The sequence below is a fragment of the Mesocricetus auratus genome, unplaced genomic scaffold (assembly GCF_017639785.1).
Source record: "Mesocricetus auratus isolate SY011 unplaced genomic scaffold, BCM_Maur_2.0 Super-Scaffold_100003, whole genome shotgun sequence".
NCBI lineage: Eukaryota > Metazoa > Chordata > Mammalia > Rodentia > Cricetidae > Mesocricetus > Mesocricetus auratus.
In genome coordinates this window covers 57,564,344-57,579,463 of record NW_024429188.1, presented here as the reverse complement: position 1 = coordinate 57,579,463, position 15,120 = coordinate 57,564,344, and the positions used below count along the sequence as shown (strand labels likewise).

The 15,120-nt window shown below is 36.1% G+C and overlaps 1 protein-coding gene across 2 annotated transcripts in view; it reads right to left on the bottom strand.

The window, feature by feature from the left end:
- Nucleotides 1–2,584: 2,584 nt before the first annotated feature.
- The window catches only part of Apool (apolipoprotein O like), a 51,084-nt gene continuing 38,548 nt past the window's right edge, over nucleotides 2,585–15,120 (bottom strand). For both annotated transcript variants that reach the window (XM_005082988.4, XM_040744346.1), the window contains exons 7-9: nucleotides 10,586–10,699; nucleotides 10,278–10,386; nucleotides 2,585–3,071 (exon numbers count right to left, since the gene is read on the bottom strand). In XM_005082988.4, the coding sequence (XP_005083045.1) occupies nucleotides 2,983–3,071; nucleotides 10,278–10,386; nucleotides 10,586–10,699 (312 nt within the window). In that variant the 3' untranslated portion in view covers nucleotides 2,585–2,982. The remainder of the gene's footprint in view (nucleotides 3,072–10,277; nucleotides 10,387–10,585; nucleotides 10,700–15,120) is intronic.

Below are 15,120 nucleotides of genomic sequence, written 5' to 3'. Positions count from 1 at the left end.
ACATCCTATCTTGTAAGAATGTAGGAACTAAGATTTTAGAGGTGCACTGCTGCACTTGGTATTACTAGAGATTTAGACTTAGTTCTTCATGCTTTTATGACAAGCCTCTGACTCACTAGACCATCTCTCAGCCCCATTTTAATGGTCTGCACACAAAAATGTTGGAGTGCTATGTAGTGACACTCAATTAGATACAAATTTGAGGAAGCAATTTCATTGTCTTGTATTAATTTTACAAATTCCTGTCTTTTATCCTCCATCACAGGGATACTGTCAGTAACTATACTAGATATGTTGACAGTGGATAAGGAAAATTCTTTTAACATATATAGTATTGCTTCATATAAATCCCGTGACTTTGTTGTACCCTTTAATGTGATTAAAGAAGTCATTTCTTCAGTAACACTCTATTTGTCATCAATGCTATCATTAAACTATCATATTCAACCATATTTGGAGCATCAGTGCTATTATCCATCCCTAAAGCATAAACTTTAAAATCGGTGGTTCTTCTCCCAAACTTATTTCAATGGACTTTACCATTTCTCCAATTTGCCTGACTGTACTCTGATGAGATACATTTATTTTAGAACTATCTCCCCCTTTCTAAGAGTGCTATATTTCTCATAATCTCTACACTGCTTAAGAAACTCGTTATGAGAGATGCACTCTCACCCTGGACTCTTGGGGGAGGGTCTAGGCCCTGCCCTGGATGAAATGACAGACTATGGATACCTCCATGGAGGGCCTCACCCTCCCTGGGGAAAGGAAGGGGTATTGGAGGGGTTGGTGGGAGGGCATGGGAGGAGGGGAGGGAAAGGGAGAGGGACCTGGGATTGACATGTGAAGCAACCTTGTTTCTAATTTAAATTTAAAAGTAAAAATTAATAAATAAATAAAATGAAATAAAAATAATTTTTAAAGGGAAAAAAGAAACTCATAAGTGCTTTTAATTTTGCTATTAAATAAGCTACCATTTGAAGTGATTTTGCTTTTGATGATTACTTTCTGCTGGGTGCATACATATGCCTTTTGTGAATAAATGTTTAAAATGTATTCAATTCCACAAAAAAATAATAAGCTACCAAAGAACTAGCCATTGCAATATAACAATATAATTCATATGAGTTATAACTTAAAACCCAAATTTGTTGAAAAGACAGACTTTTTTCAGTCTAGCTGTTGTCTTTAACATACAACCATTGATACACATCCAATTTTACAGCATGGTTTTGCATATAGGGCTTTTCAAATTATAGTCTTTGAAAGCTCACGTAAGTTCCCTACAAATTATACAGAATGCCTTAACAAAAATTATACAGAATGCCTTAACAAAAATGTATTTTTTTACTGAACAATCTTCATTTATAATTTTTCTATTTGATTTCAGCTTTCTTTAAAGATATTGTAGAAGCCATTATAGAAAAAAAAATAAGGATCCGGGTGGTAGTGGAGCATGCCTGTCATCCCAACACTCAGGAGGCAGAGGCAGACGAATGTTTGCGAGTTTGCAGCCAGCCTAGTCTACAGAGCTAGTTGCAGGACAGCCAAGGTTGTTATACAGTAAAATCCTGCCTTGAAAAAAAACCACAGAGTATTTATCATGTGTGCACATGAGCATGTCACTGTCTTTGTGTGCGGGTCACACGGTAACCTGTAAGACTTAGTTCTGTTATTGCATCATGTGGGTCTGAGGTTTCTAACTCAGGTCATCAGGCTTCAGGGAAAACACTTTTTCTTGCTAGGCAATCTCTCCAGCTTTGTGTTTATTTGATTATGAAACCCAATAGACTGTGAAGTAAAATGCAAGGTCTGAGCTCATTAACATATCAGATACTGATGCAGTAAGAAAGGGAGGACCCACTGTAAAGTACTCCAGGCAGTGTTAGGAGTGACTGAGGTTTGAAGCATCCTTAGTAATCAAACAATACTTGCAAGTCTCCTAAATAACTAACTGACAATGGTTGTGATGGTCATTGAAATATTATTGAAAATCAATGTGCTTCACTTCATTTATAAATTAATAACTTTTTAAAAATGTACAGAGATTATAGGAATAAACTCAAGAGAAATGATAGTTTGAGGGAAGAGGATGAGTTAGGTTTCATCTTTTTTTCCTGTACTTTTTGATTTTCTTTAAAAAATAAAAAAATAAAAACCAAAATCTATTTACCAGTTGAGGGATTGAACTGAGTGAAGAGAAACTGAAGACTGAAGGTTAAACAGGATGAAATACAGCCCTACAGAAAATAGAAAGTGAGAAATCTGAGAAGGAACACTCATCTTAGGAAAGGGTTACAGCATGAGTGCAAAGAGTCGCTCTGGAAGTTCGACGGCTGGTTGTGCTGCGAATGGTCAGATCTAAGATTTGTACATTCCTGCTCTATAAAATAGAGCACAGAAAACCTGGATGGGTTTAAGAGGCCTGAGAGGAATGAAACAGAAAAGCACAATATCCAGAAAGCAATAGCAAAATTGCTAAGCAGTACTAGGATAGTGTAGTATACGATCTTTTAAACATATATTTTTAGGCATCTAAGAGTGGTTAAACTAAATAAAGCAAAGACATAAATCCAAGTTCATGTGCTATAAAATACGGATATTTTATTCCAGCTCTGGAAAAAACCACATCCTTCTATCCGGCATTCTAAGTTAAGTGGCAATAATTGGGAAAACTGAAGCAGATTTTAGTCTCATCGACACTTATACCTTCATTCTGCTTTGCTTTCGAACAAGCTCTCTTTCAGGTCATGAAATGTATTCCTAGTGCTTCTACTTCAATCTCTTAGCATTACTTGGGTTGTATTCATTAATTTGTGTTTCAACCACTCGTATCATTGAGCAAACTGTTTATTTGACAATGTCATGGAAAAATTTCTAGGCATGTTCTGTCAGTTACCCATGCATTACATGATTTGTCACCATTCTTTGTCACTTAGGACATCTTGCGATTCTCTATGCAGGCTCCCACTGCCGTCTATTTCAGCTTCTAGTGCTGTACATATCTTTATCTTCTGGATGAGACTGCCCGTGATCCATGAGCTTGGGGTCAGGTATAAACCGTGTAGTGCCTGATAAAGTATTAAAGTGAAAAAGAAGACATTTATATTTGGTATTGGGAATACAGCAGTAAACAAAACATAAAATCTCTTCAGTATGAGCCTAACATGGGTGAGATAGACAAGGGAAGTGAAATACACAGTGCATCCTACATTGGTTAGGAGCAGCACAGAACACGAAATCACAGAGGGACACATGAAGTGTCTGGGTCATTTCCAATTTTAGGGACTGTTGAGTATAAAGGGTTTTTAGAAAGGTGATATTTGAGCAAAGACTCGAGGGAGATGCAGACATGTGTTCTGAGATATCTGTGAGAAGTGACTTCCAGGATAAGCTGAAGGCAAGGAAGTCAGAACCCAGTACCACATGGCTGGAATACAGTAGACAAATGGGTGTCAGCGACTGAGCGAAGAGGAGCTCAGGCTAGCTCAGAGTCACCTTTTACTGTAAATTGACAGGCAATTTTAAGGGGGCAAGTGACATAGTTGTGTTTAATAAGAGTATTTTTACCTAAGTAAATGAGTCCACAGAGGAACAAGGATAGAAGTAGGCATGGCAGGTAAGAAGCCACTTGGTGGCAGTTGTGAGAATTATGACAAAGGGCTCTAAAATCATTCTGAAGGTAAAATGAACAGGATTCCTAAAGGAATTGACTGTTTAACTTGAGAAAGTAGAAAAATGGTGCTGACATTTATTGAGACAGGAAGAAAATGTGATACAAGTAGATTTGGGGGAAAGCAAATGAAATGTTAACTTTGGGATGTGATGAATCTGAATTACTTACCCTACATATGAGTAGAAATACTGGGTAGGCAGCTAGAAATGTGTCAGTACAGTTCACAGGAGGACTTAACTGGTTTATAGTAGTTCCAGCTATAAAGCATTTAAAACCATGGAGCTAAGTAGCATTATCTACAGCCAGATAAGCGCAAGAAGGGAACTCTTTGGGATGCTGTAACCTTTTCAAGTCAAGATTAAGAGACTATAACATATTAACAAGGAGAACCAAGAGTGAGTGGTATCTTACGGACCAAGTGAAGTGATTGTTTTAAAGTTGAGGGAGCTTAAACTGTATTCATGTGCTTGAGTTTGAAAACTGACTGCTATATATATATATATATATATATATATATATATATATATATATATATATATAGTTAGCCTGACAAGGTAATTGTGTACCAGGCACGATGTAGCCCAATGCACCACACATGTGTGGAATTACAGTGATATAAGTCACCTATGCAAACTAGTTTGTGTACACACATAGCTGTGTTTCCACAATGGTGAAATCATCTAATGGCACATTCATTAGAATTTATCCCTGGCATTAAGCAATGAATGCCTACATTATTCACATTTGACAGATAAGGAGATTTTAATTTAGAGAGAGTAATTTAACTGCTATCACTCAGCTGCTAAGTGAGGGATCCAGACTGAATCCAGGCATGTCAAGACTGCTACAGAGTCCTGGATTTTCTGAAAATGGAGGTTAGTGATGATATCACACACTTACTTTTAACATTAGATAAGATAATGGGAGCACCATGATGTATATACTACTTTGTGAATGCTAACTAGGCAAGAAACAACAAAATAGAAAAACATTGTTTAGAAAAGTAAGTTTACTTAGAAAAGGATAAAGTTAGGGTATCTCATCTTAAGATATCAAAAATAGACATTTATTCCACAACAAAGATTTAAATTTTCTAGTCTCTGGAAAGTACATCTACCAATTGTTCTTTTTAAATTTTTTTCAATGTCTGAATCATTTTTATAATTTTGGGTAGCCATTCATTTTGCTCACAGAAGAATTTTATTAACAGCTTTATGATTAAAAAAGGGGAGAAATAAATGTGAACACAATGATTTATCTTATGCCTATATTTCCAGAAACATATTTTAGTTTATAAAGTGTGACACTTATATATGTTATTATGACCAAATATATTTAAAAGCCTTAATCAGGTCATAAACACTACACATGGCATTAATACTGCTCTCATATGTTAGGGAATTTTTAATTTGAGGTCCTTTGGGAGGTCTATGTTAAGATTTGTGATTATCAAGTGAGATTAAGAAAAATTGTCTATAACACTACAAATCTTTAAAAAGTTGCTGGGAATTGGTGGCTCACGCCTTTAATACCAGAACTCGAGAGGCAGAGACAGGATGATCTCTGTGAGTTCGAGACCAGCCTGGTCTACAGAGTGAGTTCCAGGACAGGCTCCAAAACAATACAGAGAAACCCTGTCTTGAAAAACCAAAAACAAAAATTGACATTTTATGCAGTAGTAAATGTAGGTGACAAACCACAAGATGATTATGTTTATATTTTTATGGCCAACAGAAATCACAATGTTTTTCTACTACCTTACAGATTATCTTAAGATATTTTCAAACGGCACTACTTGAAAAGTATAGTAGGTTGATGTGGGATATCCTTCTGCATGTTGTGAGTATATATTTCTTTTATCGGTTGACGAATAAAGCTGGTTTGGCCTATGACAGGCAGAATATAGCTAGGCAGGAAATTCAGAGACATGGAAAGAAAAGAAAGGTGGAGTCAGAGAGATGCCATGTAGTCGCTGAAGAAATAAGATGCCAAAACATTACCAGTAAGCTATAGCTACATGGTGATACACAAATTAGTAAAAATGGGTTAATTTAATTGTGAGAGCTAGTCAGCAATGTGCCTGAACCATTGGCCAAACAAATATAACTAAATTAAGCCACTGAGTGTTTATTCGGGAACTGGCAAGCAAGAGAGAAAAACCTCCATTTACATATGGTGCCAACTCGGGGCACATACAACCACATAAAGCCTGAGAAAGCTTAAAAAAAAGAATTCGAGGCACACTAAAACAGAGTCAGAAACAGCTTGTTGGTAGCCATATTATTTTCAGATAGGCTCTGTCTGCTGGCAACGAGCAGATGTGTGGCTCCTTTAGGAGATGGCTTCCTCTTTCATGCTGGAGGCATGCAAGCCTTTTTTGGGAGGTCCTGCTAAGGAGTACTTGTGAAAGCTAGTCAGTAACACGCCTGAGACATTGGCCAAACAATTATAATTAATATTAAGCCTCTGACTGACTTTATTCAGGAACTGGTGGGCAGGAGAGAAAAACCTCCATTTACAGTAGGCATTAATTCTGTTGTTTGGTAATATTTTAACATATATAAATATAATCACATATTACTACATATTTAATTTTAATTTGAAAAACTTTTGAAAAGGGTCTAAACCCACAGAAACAGTTGACCTGACCTAGTGAGAGCGCAGAGACCCTAGTTGCAAAGCTGGGGAACCAGCATTGGAGCGAACCAATCCCTCTGAATGCGAGTGTCAGCTAGGAGGCCTGGGCAGTCTGTGGGACCTCTAACAGTGGAGCCAGTGTCACCGGGTGGCAGTCACTGCTCAATAATGGGAAAGGTCTTTTTGAACTTCTTCTAACTCTGAAATTTCTTTATTTTTGAAAGTTTTTATTCAAATTTTTAGTTTTGAGTTTAGTTTATTTCCACTCTCTTCCCTTCTAACTCCTTCCATGTAAACTCCACTCTCAACTTCATGACCTCTTCTTTAATTATTGTTACATACATACATAATTTTTCTGTCTTCTTTGAGTAAAAATTGTGACTACATAAATTCTGGTTTAGATATATGCAGAAATCTAAACAGACTCTAAGAAAGCAATTACTCTTACTAACTTCAGAAATCCATCCAACAACGCCAACTCTCTCTCTCTCTCTCTCTCTCTCTCTCTCTCTCACACACACACACACACACACACACACACACACACACAAATGTTCATTATTGTTATCCCTGACCACAATGGATCAGATAATCTGTCATGAATCTGTCATGGGGCTTGTCCCTGGAGAAAATTGATTTCCCTTTCTCAGTGCTACTGATTGGCTGTTGCTTTCTATCTAGGGGTGGGAAGAATATCATACATATGCACAATGATATATAAGAATTATCTGCCTCACATTTCCCACCTCCATATCTTCCTAAACATGTCCCCAGTTTTATATCATGACCATTATCATTATGATTACTATCATTGTTATCATAAACGGTTGTTTGACTGCATGTATATCGGCATACCACATGCATGCCTGGTATCTACAAAAGACAGAAGAGGGAATGAGATCCCCTGTAAATGGAGTTACAGACAATTATGAACTGCCACGTGGGTGCTGGGAATCAAGCCTAGGTTCTCTATAAGAGCAGCCAATGCTCTCAACTGTTGGGCAAACTCTCTAGCCCTTTTATTTATTTATTTTAGATAAACCACTAAGTCCTGTTAGTGCTTCCTATATGTGTATGTTTGGGGCCATCTACTGAAGCATAAGAAACCTATCTACCATCAGTAGCCTTCATAGATATATATGATGTTTCTTATTCATATCCATTCCTTCCCTCCCTTCACCTTCTCAGGCCTTTACCCTGATATAACCCCCTTCCCACTTCAAGTCCTCTCACTCTCCCCCACTCTCCCTCTCTTCCCCCTTCCTTTCTTTCTTAAATAATCCACTGAATCCAATTAACGTTGCCTGTATGGACATAGCTGTGGGGTTGTCCCTGGGGAGCATGGGCAACCTGCCAGTAGCCATCCCTCTAAGAAAAGTTTGTTAAGCAGAGAAATTAGTAGGCACATGACAAGTAATTTTATGTGTCTTCTGCTTTCAGATTTGCTTAACAGTGCATGTATATTTCCTAAGTCCTCTAACACTTGTACGTACTCCCTTAATTTATATTCTTGTCCACAGTTTGAGCAAAGACTTGGTTCGCTCAAATTCTTCCACTAGAAAGGTTCTTCTACCTTTAGAACTCTAATCCTCAGAAATCCTTAAAATGTTGAACACAGATTTTTCTGTGGAACTTTTCCTATAATCTATCTGGATAGAGGCTTCACTCAGCACTGAAGATGCTGAGGCAGGATGACTTTCAGCAGTTCAAAGCTAGTCTGAAATGCATATTGAGACTCTGTGTCAGGGTGTGTGTGTGTGTGTGTGTGTGTGTGTGTGTGTGTGTGTGTGTGTAAGAGAGAGAGAGAGACAGAGAACTCTCACAGGAAACGTGAGAATTATTATTCTCTCTTTTCTTGTTTGGGTGTGGAAGCTGAGATGTGGATGGGGAAACTGAACCTAAATGATGATGGGTATCTTGTTCCAGGTAATAGAACTATTCAAATACTGGGTTTAGTATTTGCCTTCAAGTCTTATCCTAAAACCTGTGATTATAATCACTACTGTTTCCCATGTCATGGAACTTTTTGATTACATGTGAAATGGGGAAATGCTAAATTCTAAGGCTGAGATAACTAACCCTCAAAGATATTGTTACACTGAAACCCTAACCACCAAAGTGATGGCATTAGGAGGTAAGACCTCTGGAAGGTAATCAGGATTAGATGAGGTGATGAAGTCCTTATGAGTGGAATTTGTGCCTTATGGGATGTCCTGAAAATATGCTCAGTTCTCTTCTCTGCCATGTGAGGATATAAGACACCAATTGCCTAGGAACCAGAAGAGTACCTTCCTATGATCCTGGCCATGCTGGCACCCTGGTCTTGAACTTCCATTCTCTTGAATGAAAGCAATACAGTCTATGGTATTCCTATTTATAGTATTCCTATTTACAGTAGCATGAACTAAGACATGTAATAATCATAAATATCACTGGCTTCTCGGTCCCACTTCAAGTCTCGTTAGAAAGCTCTTCGTGTACCACATCATCCATGATACAAAACGGGTTCCAAATCACAGGTGGATAAGGACAAATACTGGATGGGAATGATTTGAATCCTACTTTAAGCTTTATTTTGTTTCACTTTCACCAAGATACTTGGGAATTAACAGGCATTTAGAAAAATGACTGCATATATTATATCCTTTGTAAATATGCTCAACTGTAGGTTACTCAGAGAAAGTTTAAAAATTGTACAACTTGTCATGATTAGAAAGGAAAGACAGAAAAATATTCAAGTCAGGTTTTGCCATTTGGTGACAAATCTTGTCTTATACTATTGTTATATCATCTTGCTCTTTTGAGGTAGGGTCTTGGTATGTAGCCCAGAGTAGTGTAGGATCTCACTAAATAAGTAAGACCCCGCACTGGCTTCCAATTCCCAAGTCTTCTGTTTCAGCTTCCCAACTGCATGGCTTACAGGCATGACCCATGGCCTACCACCAGATGGAGACTGAGAGAAGTGTAGGGAAAAGAGGATATTAAAGACAATGCGAAGAGGTTGGACTGTGGCACGAGGAATATGTCTCTGCTACTAATAAGTTGTACAGTTTGAAGGAAAAAAACTATTTACACTCTGGGAGCTTTCCATCATGAAATGGGAATAATTGCCAATACATCAGAGGTGAGTTTTTGTTTTGCATTGTATTGCTGGTTTGAGTACAATACTTAGAAACAAGCACTCTATATCATAGTATATGCTTTACAAAAGAGTAGATCACAGTAATATATCTACCTTTCTACCTCTGAATCTGGCATATTTCCTTTGCAACGAGGCAGCTTATGGGTTGAATCATTCACACTGTACAGAAAGGCAAATCTATGCAAATCTGTGGCAGACAAGTTTATGTGAATAGACTGTCAAAGTGGTTTGAAAAATTTGGCTAAATTCATTTTTTTATCATGGTAGGATTTCTTTAGAAAGTATAACTAACATTCTTTGGTTTCACAAGTATTAATTGTCAATAGTGAGTACTAGCAAAGTTTAACAGTGCTATATGTACTATTGCAAGTTGCAATTTCTCCTGGTACCTGAATTTAATAAAACCACAGATAGTGGAAACTAAGACTGACAGAAGACTGACAAGTAACTAGCCTGAGAAATGAAAGCTGATAGGCTTTATGGAGGTGTGACTCATACCTGTCAGTCGATAGAATTCTGAAAGGTACACTTTCCACCTCCTGATAAAACAGCTCACACTTATAAAGTGATATTAAATGCTTCACTCCATCATACTGACATTACTACTCTATACCCACACACATGGAGACTTGTACTATAGCTATATGGTGATTTAAAAAGAAAAATCTCAGGTATCTAGGGTCCTCCTAACCAAAAATGAAATTCAAAGCATACATATAAGAGAGAAAATATTCAGGAAAACATGAAAGTTCAAAGTATCAACTATAATGCTCTAAAATTATTTAATAAAAATGAAAACAAAATTAAAATTTCCAAACAAACCTGCAGTGGATTCCGATTTAATCTTTGTTGCAGAGGTAAGTTCTTTTGGAAAAGACACTGAGTGTTTCGAGTCAGGCGTTTTGGCATGTATTTCATCAGACCTTCCTACCTGTTTACCAAAAACAGATATTTTCTTCAGAGGTAAATTATTTTACTAAAAGAATATAAACTTATACTATACCAAGTTATGGTGAGTCTTTCATTCATCTCCATTTTATCTTTGACCTCTCTGTAGTATCATCAATATGAGCCAATTCTTACTCAAACCAAAATTAAATGTCTACGTTTTTGGTTTATTTAAAGTCTACCTTAATTTCTTCCTTTGGTTCAGGGAGTGAGTCTTTTTCACTGCTTTTTGTCCACAATGACTTAATGGCTTGATAAATTTGCTGGCTTGTGGTATATGCCTTTTTCCCAGTTATCTACAAAAAAGTAAGTCAAATAGTTAAAAACTTTTCAATTCAGAGCAGGTATTGTATATGCATACCTAAGTTGCAATCAACCATAAAAATATCAATGTCTAGTTCACATAAAATAAAGCAGTATTTTCAAAATCCTATGTGAAAAAATGAGTAACTCTCTATAAATGGCTAACAAATGTATAATTTCTTGCACAGTATAACATCATTTTAAGTTATGCCTATTTGTTTTAACATAATTTTTATGAACTTCAGGCCTTGCACATAGCACTCTACTAAGGAGCCAAACCTCAGCCCCTATTTTACTATTAGGAAAATGTTCAAAAAAAGAATAGTATCAAAAAAAAAGAATAGTATCATATTGAGTGAGGCTTTTATTTGCAAACTACAGTTTAGATTATCATTTGTTTTGAAAGCTGTCAGCCCTTTCTAAAAAGAAATACACTTGCAATAGAAAAGCTCTTATCTGATATCACTTTAAGGAGAAGGAGACTTGTCTAAGTAGCCAAGGATCTTCTAAAATTTATTTGGGTTTTTAATTATCATTATTTTATGTGTATGAATGTTTTACCTGAATATACGTATGTGCATGTGTGATACTTGTGCAGAAGAGGGCATTAGACCCCTAGAACTGGAGTTATAGATGGTTGTGAGTTGCTATGTGGGTGCTGGGAACTGAACCTGTGTCCTATGAAGATTACCAAGTACTCTTAACCACTGAGTCACCTCTCCAGTCCAAGTAAAATATTGTTTCCTTAATTTTATAATAAAGTATACTCATAGAAGTTTGAATACTGATCACTGGTGGTTACTTTCAATATAAAATACATTTCCAAATTGTCTTGCAAAATTTCTTCCATAATTTTAATAAAGACAATTACTTTCAAGTATATCATGTCCCTTGACCATATTCACTCCCAAGACCTTCCCATTCCTTCTCCCTTTCTTTGAATCTTCTTTCTTCCCTTAGACTCACTTATGCTGCCATGTCACATATGAATGTGCATATATATGTTTTCATGTCACATGCATGTGTGTGTTTGATTTAATGCATTAATATATAAATTAGAATCCACAAATGAGAGAAAATATTCATTATTTGTCTTTCTGAATCTAGTTTATTTCACTTAATATGACTTCTTTGGCAAGTTAACTAATAGTCTTACAATTGCTTTTTCTACAAGTTTCTACACCAGTTTCATTTGAAACTGAACAATTTAAGAACAACACAAAACAACAAAATACATTTCTAGAAAAACTGGCTTAAATGTACTATAAAGATTTGAAACTGAATGTTTAAAATATAACTACTTTAATATAAGCAGTTTAAAAAGCTGGGAAATACACACAAATAAAATCTAGGTGGATTATGAAACCATGTTTTTTCAATGATTTAAAATTATTTTTCCATATTTGAAAGATGTAATAGAAAATTGAAAATGTAATTTTTAACATATTATTGTTATAAGAAAGATGTCAAAGATCTCAACAAAAAACCCCACTACTTAGTGAACAATCTTCCTTTAAAATAGGGAAAAGGGGGAGAGGGATAGAGGATGTGGTCCAGTCAGTAAAGTGTTTGCTTTGCAAGCATGTAAAAGGAGTCCTTAATTGGTATAGATAATAAAAGGCTGGAGTCAGATACAAAGGGAAATGCTGAGAGATCAGAGAAAAGGAGCAAGCCACAGCACACCTTACCTCCAAAGGGTCTCCAAAGAGCAGAGAGCAATTTCCTGTTTGTCCCTGCTTATATCCTGTTTCTGCCTAGCTACATCACTTCCTGCCTGTCTGTACAGACCTCCAGACATCTATGGTTAGCTAGTGGCAAGCTCCATTCTCTGACCCCCCCAGACAGGTTTTATTAGTGCAAGAAAGATATCACCACACAAGCATCTTAGTTCAATGTCTATAACCAACATAAAAATGTCCAGGGTGATGGTGTCAACTTGTAATTTGAGTTCTAGAGAAGCAGAAGCATGACCATCCCTGAAACTAACTGGCAAGCCAATCTAGTCTAATTGGTGAGCTCCAGGTCAATGAGAGATGTAGCACAAAAAATAAAAGACAAAGTGACTGAAACTGGGGTTCAAACTTCAAGCTGATGATCAGAAAAGCAAAGCAGCTGGTCACTAGCTCTGACTCTACCTCAGGATGAAAGGTGATCCTGGCTATACCAAACCTAAGACTGCAACCTCTCCTCAGTGTGGCTGCAGAATGAATCCCTGATACTGACTGACTAAATAAAACCCTGCTTTATCCTTTATACCCTCTAATGCTGGGACTGATGGCATGTGATCCCAGGTTCTGAGATAATCTTTGTGTGAGCTGTTTCTCTTTAGGACTGGATCAATCTTGTGTAGATCTGGGTGAACTTGGACTCATAGGGATCCGTCTACCTCTTGATCCTGAGTCCTAGGATTAAAGGTGTGTAGCAACTCTTCCTAGCCTCTGGTTGCTGGGATTAAAGGTGAGTATAACCACTGCCTGATCTTTATAGCTTGTGACTGATTTATCTTTCTGAATCCTCAGGCAAGTTTTAATAAATCATAAATAATATATCAGCACAAAGAGACCCTGCTTCAAAGGAGGTGTATTCTGTTCCTGAGGATGGTACTCAAGGTTATCCTCCATCCAGCTTTCACATGTGTGTGTGTGTGTGTGTGTGTGTGTGTGTGTGTCTATGTGTCTGTATGCATACCTGTGGATATGTGTGCATGGACATGTACACACATACATTTTAACAATAAAATAGACATATTACATTTTGAATTAAAATTTCAGATAGATACTTCTTTCAATTTTTCAGGTAATTGCTATGTACCAGCCTGATAATATCAAATAAGTAGAAAAGTACTATATATACACATTTTTCATACAATTTTAGATAGTGTAGGAGTTATAGACTTTCTGAATCCTACTATAGATTCAGAAAACCATGTTATATCTATTTACTTATCTAGCTATATATGTACATATATGAATACTCTTATATTTTTGGTTGGGAGCCTAGCCTTTAATAGCTGAGCCATCTCTCCAACCCTATATGTATATTCTAATCTGACACAACTATATACAATATAGATAGAATCGAAAAAGTAAGAGTTTCATTGTTAGAAATTTTGGTGATTTGTTATAGAATAATTTTAGAATTTAATATTAAAGTTCAATAACTCTTTAAGCTTTTTTCCTTTGTTAAAATAAATCAAATGTAATACTCTTTAATTTAAAATGATCTATTCCATGACATTATTCTTATCTACATGCTTACTTATATATTTTTCTATCTCTATGTAATCATGTAAAAGATGTCAGGAAGAATATTGCAAAAGATTTTTGACACAGATATTTATATGGATGTAAGCATATTTCAGGGGTTATATTTCTTCTAGCCTAAACTTTTCTGTAATGCTTATATTTAAGGTGAATTGGTATCAATTTTACGAAAAGAAATACACACAGAGAGAAAAATTACTGTAAAAAGAAAAAGAGTAGACTCAGTGGCAGCATCATCCAGTGGTAATAGTAAGAGACACAAAAGTGGGACACCTAAAGCCGAGTGTGGCTCTGGATAAGGCAGTCCCTGGAAACCATTGGGCCATCATCTGCTTATCAGCAAATGAGAACAATATAAAGATTAAGTAAAATGAGCTCATGCTTTCCTTCAGCATCAACATTAATCTGAGTAGCTGATTTTCATGTAAATTCATAGGAAAGAGTCTTTTTAAAACAAATTCATCACTTTATCCAGCAATTTTCTCAAGTATAACTAGATTTAATGAATAATGTTCTTTTTCTGTTATAAGCTTTTATAGGTTGATCACATAACAAACTGCAGAGATCACAATATCCTTAACACTCTCAAAATATTGACATACAGGAGTGAGAATACAAGTACAGAACATCCTTCTGATAACAATATTTAAGTATGAATTGGAATATTAAATGTTCATAACTAATGACAGAAAAGAAGAACAACTTGCATACCCCAAATCTGTGCTTCTGAATCTGAGTTTGTGATAAAAATAGAAGGCCTAGAGATAGAGTTTATGGCTTGACCGGCATAGTGTCTGGGACTCTGGGACTAACCCCTATCATTGACAACAGAAAAAAGTCAATGAAAATTGTTCAAATTATGAGGAGACTATTTCGATGTACAACAATCACAATGAGCTGGAAGGTTTTTTTGTCGCTGTTGTTCCAATGGTTTCAAAATTCAATTTGTTTATGTATTTTTAATCTCAGAATCTCTGTAAACTATTATTTGGCTGTTCTTGCATTATGTTATTATTCTGGACTAAGCGGCTGCCAGCAGGTATAATTTTCTCTTAACTAAGAAAAAAAATTATATCGTTGAACTATGAAGCAGTATTTCTCCCCATAAATTCCAATTTTGTCTCTAAATTTGATCTGTCAGCCTGCTTTTA